The sequence below is a fragment of the Columba livia genome, chromosome 2 (genome assembly GCF_036013475.1).
Source record: "Columba livia isolate bColLiv1 breed racing homer chromosome 2, bColLiv1.pat.W.v2, whole genome shotgun sequence".
Classification (NCBI taxonomy): domain Eukaryota; kingdom Metazoa; phylum Chordata; class Aves; order Columbiformes; family Columbidae; genus Columba; species Columba livia.
In genome coordinates, this window is record NC_088603.1 from 100,312,787 (window position 1) to 100,325,960 (window position 13,174).

Genomic DNA, 13,174 nt, shown 5'->3' on the forward strand with positions numbered 1-13,174 from the left:
AAAGTATTGCAATTAAGACACTAACATGATGCACACATAGCATAGACATGCTCTTTTAAAAATTAAAGACTTAAGTATTCTAAACTCTTCAAAGCAGAGTTCTTTTTTCCTACATATTTTACAGCACCTCAAGCAACTAGATGCCAGACAGACTGTCTGTGAACTTAAAGTAATAACATACTTCATAAATAAATGAGCATTCACTAGCTACTTGGGACTTAAAATGACCCGCCATCATGTGCAGACTGGAGCTACATTTTCTGTCTCTGATTTCCCAATAGACAAACATGTTTTTATTCTTCAGAAGAATTATAAACCATCTTGATATTTTCGATGCTTTAGAAAAGTTTCCTCAACCAACTATACATCTGTCTCTTTAATTCCAACTACAATAAGCTAAAGTAATTTATCAGATAGAGACCAAACTCTAAAATAAGAAAGTTAATTTTCAATTACTTTTTTGGATATTACTTTGAGGCAACTTTTAAAGCATACACAAGGGTGATCTCGTGTTACTGTTTACAATTAAATTATAAAGCTTAAAAAGATTCGTAAGAAAGTCCCACAACAGAATTTTTATTTCTCCCGTGGCAAAGTCATTCCTGTACATGGCAACTCACCACATCATTATCCGAACAGACTGCTAATACAAACAACATTGCACACTCACATAACTTAATAAATTTAATTGTCTAAAATCTAGACAAACAGCAATTTATTCACAAGATGGAATATACATATATATTGCACATCACTGGAGCACCTTCAACGAAGGTTTTGTTTGAAGTCAAACTTACGCTATGTATGGCTGAGAGAACTATTCTTAGAGTCCTCCATACACTTAAAAAGCTTTTGTACTATTTTATACTTAGCATTCTTCAGATATTTCAATTGCCTAAGAGTTTAATAAGTGCACACATTTATCACAGTAACTTAACAAAAAACATCTGCTATTCACTCTGCAAAACTGAACAGTCACCTGCTCTTCCTCAAGTATCAAAATTACAGTCTAGGCTTATCACCTCCCAAGTTCACTTCAGACATCCTGAAAATAGCAGTTATAATACATACAGAACATACAAGGCAGTAATTTTAAATAAATCAATCTAAAAACAAAAGCAAGGCCACTATGTTGTTACTATTATTCACTTGCATGTATTTCTACTCTTTTTCTGATTGTAAATTTTAGAACCTGTTTTCCAGAGTATGTCAGATCTTATTTAGTGTACCTGAATGGCCCTTATCTAAGTTCTTCAATTTTAGGGCTCACCAAAACTCTAAGTACCAAAACTGGTATTCTGTGACAAATGAAACCTGTAAAATACTTAAAATTTCCAGATGTACATTATTAGAAATAGTTAAAAATATTTTTTAAAGCATATAAATTTCCTAAGCAACTAATTACATAAAGGGCGTTTTAAAAAACAGGTAACAGCATCTAATGAGCCACACACCTTAATACTATTTCAAGTCCCAACAGGGAGAAAAATATTTAACATTTCACAGATCAATTTGATTTTGTAAAACAAATGCAAACTAAAATAATTTGTTCCACAGACTTACCTGTGTGTATCCTAACATGTCGTGTTAACTGGCTTGGCTTCTGGAACGTCTTTCCACAGTGCGGACAGGAATAGGTAAACCCACTTCTATCAATGTTTCTGTTATAAGATCTGGTATTTGATACCCTGTCATTAAAAGAAAAAAAAATCAAATCTTAATATTAAACATTATTTACAGGAAGCTTATTTTATCCCATCGTTTTTTAACATACAGTGTAAATTCGATGATAATGTATAGCATCATCTGCAACAGCCAAAAAGCTAACTCTTTAATGACACTAAAAGAAAAATATAAACAGCACTTTTTAAAGTACCTACAATCACCAAGAATTGTAGTTATTTCCGTTATAAAATCGATACATCTTAGAAGCTCTCTAGAGGCATTTTTACTGTAAAGTCTGCTAGAAGTATACAGTGACTTCACAACTATTATTTTGGTGGCAACTTACACTCTGTGCAACTCTATTTCTTTTGCCTGAATACAGAAAGACTTCTGTTCTTAACTAGAATATGAAGATCGATCTCATCAACTAGAGCACAAATGCAGTTGTTGAAGTCTAACAAGAACAGGTTAAGAATTCAACAATCCAAATATTCACCACTGCCCCTGAAATACAAATCACACTCTCCACAGCGACAGGGTAACAGATGATATAAACTCCCATAATTCATTTTTCCACAAATCAAACTTAATAGTTTAAATGACTACTGAAAAGCATTAACAGTAATGTGATAAAACCAACAACTGATTTTATGCTGGAAAAAAGGAAAAACAAAAACCTAGATCTTACAGACCATCACAACAACTCAGCTAAATAAGCTGAAACCAGAAGGCAGTGCAAGAGCAAAAACAACAACAAAAACGAACAAACAAAAACAAACAAAAAAACCCAACATGGTATCTAGAGCACATTTTCCATAATGCCTGAGTATCTGCACCTATAAGGTAATCCAGCTTGTCAGTAGTGCTTAAAGCTAACTGATAGTATAAAAATTTAAATATCTGGTGGTGTTTTTTTTTTCTGAACAGCTGAGAAATAAGAATTAGCTAATGTGGAGCACATACGCAAAATACAACATCACCTTGAAACATGGGCTGGTATAACACCACAAAAAATAGCAGAGGAGCAACAGTTCCTGCATAACGTAAGAAACACTAAACTTCTGTTCAAATGCTGCATCTTCCTACTCTGAGAGAACACAGATATTCAATGTATATTTAAATGACAGCACATTTTCCCCTCCAATTATTTCAAGCAAGAATTACATGCATTTTTAAACTCTTTTTATACTCTTGCAAAATGAGCATAGAGTGTGGGTAACGTATTTTCTTTCACAGATTAATTCTATCTACTGAAATTTACTGAAGAGTGAAATCGACTGAAGGCTGAAGAGAAGAAGAGAGAACAGCACTGAAGTTAGAAGCTCTTCTCTGCATCTCAGGACAGATCTAGACCAGCCTGATTGTCAGAATACACTCTCTGATGAGCAGAAATATCTGTTTCAACTATAGATGTAGTATATTAATAAAGGAAATAATATCCAGTTTGGAGAGAAGCGTAGAGACAATCCTTCAAGATCAGATCAGCTTCTGCAATATTTCATAATTAAGTTATGATGACCATTTACTTTTTAGCAAAAGTTAGACACCAAATTTAAATTATAACTTCACAATAGTTTGCCATTCAAATATTTCATAGACAAAAAAACCATCATTTTAGGAAGCAAAAGTGCAATCACTTAATGAAAAAAACAGAACAAGTGTCTTCATAATTATAACTCCTAAAAATTTTTTGAAGCTTATTTTACAATGAAAAGCAGGAATCAAATAGTAAAATTTTTAACTACTGATGTATGTCTTTGAACTTTCTATACAGTCAAACAGGTTAGGTCAAATGTTAACTTTTCATAATACTTCTGAACAATATGAGAGGATTGTATCAAATAATAAATAAATAAGATATATCCACGTTTTTCCTTTCAAAATGATTTCTACTGAAACACAGAAGACAGAGCAGGAACACTTAACCAATTCATTAACCTGTCTCACATACATGGGTTGCATTGGTACTTCTGGTGAAAGGACAACAAAGCACCGTTATGGACAGTAGTTTCTTGAATACAAATGCAACATGTTTCTACATCTGAACTGGTAAATATGATGAATCTCATATAAGGAAGCTCTGAGTCCAGAAATAATCTATATTTATGAAAGTAAAGAAAAATTATCTCTATTGTGGAATGCGTATATCTCATTCATATCAAAATGTAGCATGCATAATACTCTCTCAAAATCACAGCCATCATATTAGATTCACTCACCCATTCCTTATTGATTCCTCCTAACTTACACAGGAGATACCCACAGCAAGAATGTTTTTGTGTGTAGTATTATATAACTCAACAGAAACACAGCAACTTTACCTTCATTTTCAGTTTGCAAAGGGAAGTCTACAATATTTTTTAAACCTTCTGGAAAATGACTATTAAGATCTCACAACTTGCATCACCTGCTAATAAAAATAATTGGAAAGATCCAATCTTTCTCACTTTTATTTTTTCATCTGTTTTTTTGTTTGTTTGTTTAATAGAAACAGAGTAAAGATTAAAAGAGTGATCACCTGTCAAAAACCTTAGGCTTTCTTGATGTATAAACTAAACCAACAGAAGTAAGTTTTTCTTTCTTCTAACAAGTAATTTCCACCTTCCTAAAAGTGAAGTTAAACTAGAGAGCTGAAACAAAGGACAGAACAAATCTTCACTGAAAATAAGAACAGAATTTATTAGGCCTGTTTTTTCCCTTCATTTTTTGCTTTTTCAGATCTGCAAGAAACAGTAGGTTGTGGTGAGGACTACTTGCAAAAGATAATTACACTGCAAGTAACAACATTATTTCTTTGTGGAAGGCTAGTACTAGGATTTTTGCCATTACAATAATGGCTATGTAAAATCAATATGCATTTGCTTTAATGTACTGGCGTTAGCACTTAAAATCACACAAATACATTTCAAAAAGCACTCTGTATCAGAAAAACCTAACCTGTGTTTACAAATAGCTAGCAGATGCAACTAGGCTTAGTATGGGTGCCTAAATACGAAAACAGCAAAAAAAACCAAAAAGGCCTCAAAAAATAACCACCTACTTTGGTAAGGTTTTAAAAAACAAATGTCATTTCATAACAGCATACCAAAGAAAATAAACGATCTGCACAGATCCCAGCACTTTGCTGACTTGAAACGCTACTCCTGCTTTTCTAAGCTATCACTATAAAAGTAACATCTGCTCATTTTGTTACAATCCCATGATTGTCACCTTATTTTATAGTGAGTTTTCATATGTTCCTTTAGCTGTGAGGAAGTTTCAAATTCCTTTTTGCAAGACTTGCAGCTGTGGATCCTATTGCCTGCCAATTCTTGACGATGTTCTTCCATGTGTATGGACAGCTGACTCTGTAAAGTAAATTCATCTCCACACTCTGAGCAGATAAGATTCTGAAAGAGATAATAGAGACTGATTTTGCAAAAGATTCCCAAACGGCAGCACACATGCATAAGCTTTGCTCAAGTAGATGAACATATCCTTCTATGGACATTGGCAGCTGGAAGCAAGCAGCGATAAAAGTATACAAGTGAAAGAAGTTTTTGAGCCCCATAATATGAAGCATGAACAATAATCACTGTAAGCTTATAATCATATTTATATTTTAAGAAACTCCACTGAAACTGAATTCTAAAAAAGTTCAAATGGTAGCAGAAACAAGCAGCTCAGTACAATCACCACATTCCCTATTTCCTTGGTAGGCTCATTCACAATAGACGCAGAAACATAATTCAGTGACATTATGCTTATGGTCTACATCAACATTTGTAAAAAACACTACTTTCTAACTGAAAACACCTTAACAGTAGGTTCAAGGATTTCACTTTTAGTGGTTAATATGATCCAGATTGTCCCTTACTTTTTAACAGTAATCCCAACACAATTACTACTGACTTTTCTTAAGCTATCTTCACAGAAAATACGAAATATATAAGAACACATAACATTTTTGACAGGTGTCTCTTCAACCCATTAATTTTACAGCAGTGTGTTAAACAGGCCACTTTCCAGTTGTATTAGTATTCCATGTCATTTAGAATGGAAATTGTAATTTTAATGCAAAAGCATTGCCATTTCTCTGAAATTCAGAGGAAGAATCAAAGTCAAGTATGATTTCAACGAAAAGTGTAGTTCCAATGAAAACTCATAGTTCTGCATTTATTTGATGTCCTTTTGCTTTTCAAAACCATTAATTTCATTTCTCAGTTTATCTTTATTTTACAAAATCTAAGCAGAGAGTTAAGACTAAAAGTATAAAAATATTCACCACCTATTTGGCAATACATCTGCTACATGTTCCTTACTGGTGTGTGTAATAACTTAAGACAGTTTTTGTCTCGGTTCATTTTTCAGTAATTGTGATTATCACTGCAAATGGAAATGTTTTTTATGCTCCCCCCCCTTTCTGTCCTCCTTGAATGATCAACAACAAGAAAAAAAATAAAGGGCGGTATTCATTTAAATAAAGATATTGACAAGAATGTTTTAATCAAGAGGAACAAAGATATGCAGTACTATTTTTAAAATGCTTTGACAATAAATTTGGTCCCTGAACAAAACTGAAGTCCTTTAATGAAACAAGATACTCCCTCAAAAATTACTTGTTTAATCTAACCTAGAGATCATTATTACTGGACTCAAGTTATAGTGTGGGATGATAAATAAATACCACCATCTTTTTCCAGGATCTACGTTCAAATCTGAAGAAGACTACTTCCTATTGAAATATATTGTTATTATACAACAAATTTGGTTTATGATGACCCTTTTGTACAAGTAGGGAAAAGCTATCGAAGAGAAGCGTACAATGCATGCTATACCGACCTCACGGGCCCCAAAACAGAGAGTTTGTCAATCTCTCAGCATTTTTTCAGACACATATATCTGTGACATTAAGTGGCTGTTACACATGTTCTATTAAGCAACTTCACAAACAAAAGAATAGCTTACCAGGAAGTATTTGATACAATGAAAGTGTATGTATTTGTATTCATTACTGTAGAATTTGCTGTGGGAAAGGAAGGTCATGGTAAAACAGAAAAACTGTACAAAGCCCCAGGAATACACCAAGCCAAATAGCCTCTCTCTGGAATTGGCAGTACCAGATTTATTTTTTTGTTCCTCAAGCAAATAAAAATGTACCACCACACACAGAACAAGTACTTCCACATTAATCTCACTATGGTTAAACTCACCTTCTAACATTAAACAAAAGGGGCTAATCGTATAATGCTACATAATGCTTAAAATTCCAAAACTCAGAATCAATCAATCATGAAAATCTGCACTTCAACACAGACACACTCTTCCAAACCTGACTGGAGAGGACAAGAAGCTAATCACACCAGTTTCTCGCTATTGCCCTTCTGCACCCATGTGTAGTTAAGCTGGCTGATGCAGCACAAAACAAGGCTGAAGTTACCCAAAGCTCAGCTTTGTGCAGCAAACTCCTCAACTGCTACGTCTGTTCTCTGTGTACGTATCTTTGCTTTGTTTTCAGGTTTTCAGACCTTCCAACAGCATAAGTAAGAACAGCAAACAGAAGGAAGAATGGACTCCACTGATAACTTATCCTGCACATTATGCAAAACTCCTGAACAGTGGCCAGTGCCATTGTCAAGAACCTCTGCTCCAAGTTCAAATTCCAGCTCTCTCCTACAGGCCCTGTGCATAATTACTGGGAAAGTAATTCCTGCAATTCTGTGTGAATTAATTGTTACATTCATCTCTGTTTTATCACAGAATTATAGTGCTTTGTAAGAATACATTCATTAGCAATTGAAAGGTGTCCATATTTTCACAAATTTAGTTTTCAAGCTGCAGACTGAATTTTAAATTGGAAGACATCACACAACCTATTCTTCTGACATCTGCACCAAGTATCAAAATCAGAGCTGCTGAAGTGCATGAAAAATCACTTAGCAATAGAAATTAGTACTAAAAATCACTCTTAGGCATCTTTTTTGATGCTCATTTTCCTTATTCTGATGTTTTTAGCAATTCATAAATCAAGTTTTCTCAATACCCATTAAGCTATGTATCATTATAGATACATGAACATGCAACAAAATTGTGCTCAAGTCCTCTCATTTAACTCAGTGTACGTGGTGAAGCATGAACTGATAACGAAATTAAAGAAGGAAAACATTCTCTACAAATGGTATTCCCTGCCTTGTTTAGGAGGAAATGCAAGTGGGCCGATCATCCCAAACCTACTGGTCAAAACTGCAAGCGGACTGCAGCTGGTATGGAGAAACATGCAGTTATTAAGTTTATGGCTTAGGAGGAGAAGTCGTGCAATAAAAGTGCATAGTTGACTCAGGTCCAACTCTCCAACACAAAGTACAATATCAAAAAAGCCTTCAAGGGAGGAAGATGTAATTACATGATTGAAAACTTTATTTTGGACAGTACAATCAACTCTGGCAACTACAGTTGACACAGTAACGACTACAAAGTGTACAAAATACTACTATGCATTAACTGTTTTCTAAGAATTTAACCAAAGTCTTAAAAATAGAAAATAAAACTGTGAGAGGGAAAGAACAAGAAGTCCTCTCAAATGAAACAACCACACACAAAAAAAGGAGTGGGAGTTCTAGATAAGAGAACAGGTTCATGATGCAAGAAATAGATGGTGAGAGTTACCTCACCATGACATCTGCCATCAAAAATGATCACCCAGACTCTTATATGTGGGCTTATCAACATACATGGAATCACAGAAATTGCTTCAAAATAAAAGCATTTGAAAATAACTATTCAGTTAGTAAAGACAGGATGGGAATACTTGCTTACATGCAGTATATTAATTTCTGCTACTATTTTTAAAATAACCTTCCCACTGAAGTTCTGTATTTCTTCTAAATAAAATAATTTATTCAATCCTCCAATCTAAAGCACGTAGGAAGGGATTAAGTACAACTGTTATAACACATCTTTTCAAAATTTTAATGAATTACCTCTTCTTTCTCATGTAGCATTATATGAGCTTTCAAACTGGCTACTCTGGAGAATTTCTTGTTGCACACAGGACATGTAGGATCTTCACCATTGTGAGTACATTTATGAAGTGTCAAGTTGAATTCAACGTTAAATGACATCGGACACTGGTCACATCGGTGAGGCTGTTTGTTAAAACCACAATAATACAGCAAAAAAAAAAAATCAATCTTCTCATAAGTTATGTAACACATACAACTATGCAAATCAAAATGTTTAAAATTTTAAAAAAAGCAATTAAAGTAGCCACATTTTATAATGATCCTTACTAATATCAGTCTTAATATCAGTCTTAATGATTTCCTCTTCTTTGCACCTCACTACTGAAAATGCAAATACAGGACCCCACGATCATATGGGGAAAGAAGCCAGGGGAACTAAAGACAGCAGAGACTTAAAACTCAGACTCTGAGGAGAGTAAAGTCAGCCAGAGAGAAGAATGATCAAGAAACAGAAATAAATTTACCTATTTTAACTGAGATCATGAACTCTCCTTAAGCAAAATTAATAATCGAACCAACAAAGAGCTTATTTTATGCTAGGACTAACTGCTCTTCAGTTGGTATCTGCAAAATCAATTTTCATTCATTAAGAGAACCTTGACTTTTAGATAAACTAAAGTGTGGTTTTAAAAATATAAGCTTCCATTTTTATACCACCTTTACAACACTGAAACATTTAAATAGTTCTTTGTATACACTAGTAATCATCTCAAAGTCCTACATTTTGTAAAGCTAATCTGTATCTACAGCTACCTCAAACAGTAATAACATTATTTTTTCATCATTTGTAAGTAGTTTTAGCTTTGTGAAACAGAAAACAAGGAAGAGAAATTAAACCTTCCAAGTTACAGATGAAACCTGTGGCAAAAGCTTCATTTAAAGTCAGTCCAGTCTTAATCACATATCTGTATTATTCTCATTCTTTCACAGATTTCTTTTGTAAGCAGCTAAAATGATGACATTAAACTACTGACTAATACATACATACTAAATTAGGTAGATTGACATTATTGAAAACAGCCATAAGAGACTAGCAGGGTCCAGTTAATCAATATAAGCATTATTTTCTTTTTATTGCTAACATGTAGGATCAGTTTGCAAATTCGATTAAAAGAAACCTGTATGTTTTCTTCACCTACCTGAATATTTCAGAAATCAAAGAAAATGGCTAAAATTAAAAGTTACTGAACTGGAAACAACAAACTAACTAAATGGCATCAAATTAAGATATTGTCTCAAAGGACGTGTGAGGAAACATGAAAGAGAAACTCCACCAGACTCTTGAGGTCCCCAAGTAGTAATTATTAGCGATGCGATTAAAAAAAAAAGTGATTCCTTGTGTTAGCTTTACTTATCAAGATACATTTTTATTTTCTACATTTATATCTACTAAAATTCATACCTTGTCATTTTGCTCATGATCCCTCATATGGCGCTGGAACTGGGTCTCTTTTGGAAAAGACAGCAAACAGACGTCACACTTACGGAAGTGAGGTACTTGGTAGGGAAAATGACCGTTCTCTATATTCGGTGTCAGAACATCATCTGCAAAACAAGCATTGAAACATTTGTATGAAGTCATGTCATTTACTTTTATTGTAAAAACCACAATTCTTTGAAGCAGAAACTACTCAAACTCCTGTAAGATTTTGACTTATATAAGATTCTAACTTGACTGGATCTTGAAGATCTTGGGCAGAAACATTACTGCTTCCATCGACACAGGATCAAAGGAATATATCCATCCCTCTAACTGCTAGTCACAAAGCAGATAAATATTTGCCTTTTCCTAGTAACTTGAAATACAAATATATAAAATATAAAATTCTTTTATAAATATATATATATATATATATATATATATATATACATTCTTTCTGTGTTTGATAAACACCCACAAAGTTTGCACAAAATAAAATGCTGCCAAATATGCTCCATATCAGTAAGGTATCAGAGGTTACTTATAATAATATTACATCATGTGTTTCTAAAAAAACCTCTTTAATACTAGGTAGTCAGCAGTTCTGACTACACTGGTTTTCAGCCCTTTCCCACTTGTTTATCTCTCAGCCACACATGAACTCAATGGAGAAAAGATATTTTTTTTTTAATAGACCATACAGTTTTCTTGTTTTGAACACCAAGTCACACAACTTTTGATACACAAGTGGCAAGTTTCTATATCCTCTTGCTGAAATGGCTGAAGTCAGTCCTATTAATAATTTCCTTATATCTTAAATATTTATCCAAGTAAGTTAGACAGATTTTATACTTGAGAAGATACTGTATTACTAAGGAAGTGATCTTTATTTAAGAAAAACTTTAAGAAAAGCAATTGGCTAGAGGGGGTCATATAAGATAATTCAAAGCAGTAGTAATGAAACGAAAATAAAAATCAATTGACTCATGATGCCAATAAAGGACACTAAAGAGAGGAAAAAAAGAAAACAGGACAACATAGAATTCAGTTTCAAACACTGCCACAACTTAACATAGTGCATCAACAACAGAACGTAACAGGATGCAAAACAAAGGAACGTTCATTTTATTATCTCGACATGTAAGGCCTGATGTTTTCCTTTAGGAAAGTCAGTACTTCTCACTATGTATGTCAGAATTAGGCATAGAAAATAACAACACAACCAAAAGTTTATAGTATTGGGTTTACATTTCCAGAAAATAAACCAAATGTTATGATTCATTTAATATTTCTGCTCAGTACTGAGCCTACCTCAATGTCCTGTCACATTCAAGAAAAAAAAAAAAAAACAAAACCAACCAACCAAACAAATGCACAAAAAAAAACAAGCGATGAAAAATAAAACCAACAAACCCCCCCACACCTATCTTACATTCTGACCACTTTTTTTTTTTTTTTCCCTGCTAAAATTCTCATAAATAAAGCTAAAAGAGCTTGTGATTGAGGGAGCTCTAGGAAACATTTCAGCAAAGAAATCACAACTAACAAGTATCACAGGAGCCTAGAGAAAAGGAGGCTGAGGGGAGACCTTATTGCATTGTAGCATGGAGGGTGTTGGTCTCTTCTCCCAAGGAGCAAGTGATAGGATGAGAGGAAATGGCCTCAAGTTGTGCCAAGGGAGGTTTAGGTTTGATATGAGGAAAAAATTCTTCACAGAAAGGGTTTTCAGGAATTGGAACAGGCTGCCCAGGGAACTGGTGGAGTCACTAAAAGGCATTTAGACGCGGTTCTTAGGGACATGGTTTAGTGTCAGAGTTAGGTTATGGTTGGACTCAATGATCCTGAGGGTCTCTTCCAACTGAAGTGATTCTATGATTCTGTCACAAGTCTTTAATGTGCATAAACTTAAACTCTAAGCTCTAAATTCATAGTATATGCAAACCCTATCAATAACAGGTATTCCTTCCATCCCTGAAAGTCACAATTCTTCAAAAGCTGAAAAGCACAACTTTAATTACAAGACACAGTCCTCTAAGCGGTCTTTGTGATAAATGTACCTGAGTAGAATAAAGAGCACAAAATCAGTTTCTGTAAATATTAGCATGACGAGAAAAAAGGAGGTGAAAGAAAAAATCTACTCCAATACTTGAAATACAAGAAAACTTGATACAAGGAGCTTCCCTCTCCTGTAGAAAAAAAAGGAGTAATTGCTCAACCTCATGAAGGCCTGACCTCTCACTTTAAATTGACAACAGAAAAACGATCCAATCCATGACTTTAGAAAGGCCTTTAAACCTTCCCCATGAACCAAAGAGATTATAATCTTTAAAGTTCACTCTTGAGATCAAAGACCCTGGACAACACACAAAACCAATGCTTAAGCAACTTAAGTATTGTAACTTTGAAATAATCAAAGGTGCTAACTTCTCTACAAACCAAACAGAAAAAGCAACATGCCTACTAGCATCTGCATAAGATTACCAAGTGACTGACTTTTGAGGCCAGCAACATTTCTGTATATAATTTTTATTAAAATGTGTACCATATTTGTATCAACCACAATACTGATTAATCCATAGGCTATGAATTTTCTTCTGGAATTCAAACAGGAACTTAAATGGACTATACGTTAAAGAAAAATTAAATATCCTTGTGATGTTTCAATAGAATTTGAGTGATAATTATATGAAATCATACAATCTGATGGGCAGAGCTATATGGGAAGACAATTATTTCAGCTTTTCTTTAAAAATAAGGAAATGCTCACCACTCAAATAAACAGAAAGGGGTAACAAAAGCATAATCTTCAAATATTTCATGGTAAAGAATAGAGAAACAGCCTGAACTTTGGCAAATGAGCTGAGCATATCATACCCCACATTGAAGTGTCAGGAGTTTATCAAGGCCAGGTCATGAGTGACCATCAACCCTGAGCTGCCTGCAAGCCTGTCTACCTTCCTAAGGGCCCTCAGACCTCCAGGAAGAAGAAATAGGAGGCACACATTTAGCGAAATTGTTGTTTATGTCTATAACAGCTTAAGCCATTGCTTTTTCAAATAAAACCTTTGTAACTCTAAAAAGACAAATT

General features: G+C 34.0%; 1 protein-coding gene across 9 annotated transcripts in view; it reads right to left on the reverse strand.

Moving 5' to 3' along the window:
- The window catches only part of ZNF236 (zinc finger protein 236), an 80,949-nt gene that overhangs the window by 60,136 nt on the left and 7,639 nt on the right, over positions 1-13,174 (reverse strand). For 7 of the 9 annotated variants that reach the window (XM_065052994.1, XM_065052998.1, XM_065052993.1 and 4 more), the window contains exons 2-5: positions 10,069-10,211; positions 8,625-8,789; positions 4,876-5,054; positions 1,564-1,688 (exon numbers count right to left, since the gene is read on the reverse strand). In XM_065052994.1, coding sequence (XP_064909066.1) covers positions 1,564-1,688; positions 4,876-5,054; positions 8,625-8,789; positions 10,069-10,211 — 612 coding nt within the window. Of the gene's footprint in view, positions 1-1,563; positions 1,689-4,183; positions 4,834-4,875; positions 5,055-8,624; positions 8,790-10,068; positions 10,212-13,174 lie in introns of those variants that run through there. The other 2 variants (XM_065052999.1, XM_021291418.2) reach the window with 1 other exon arrangement.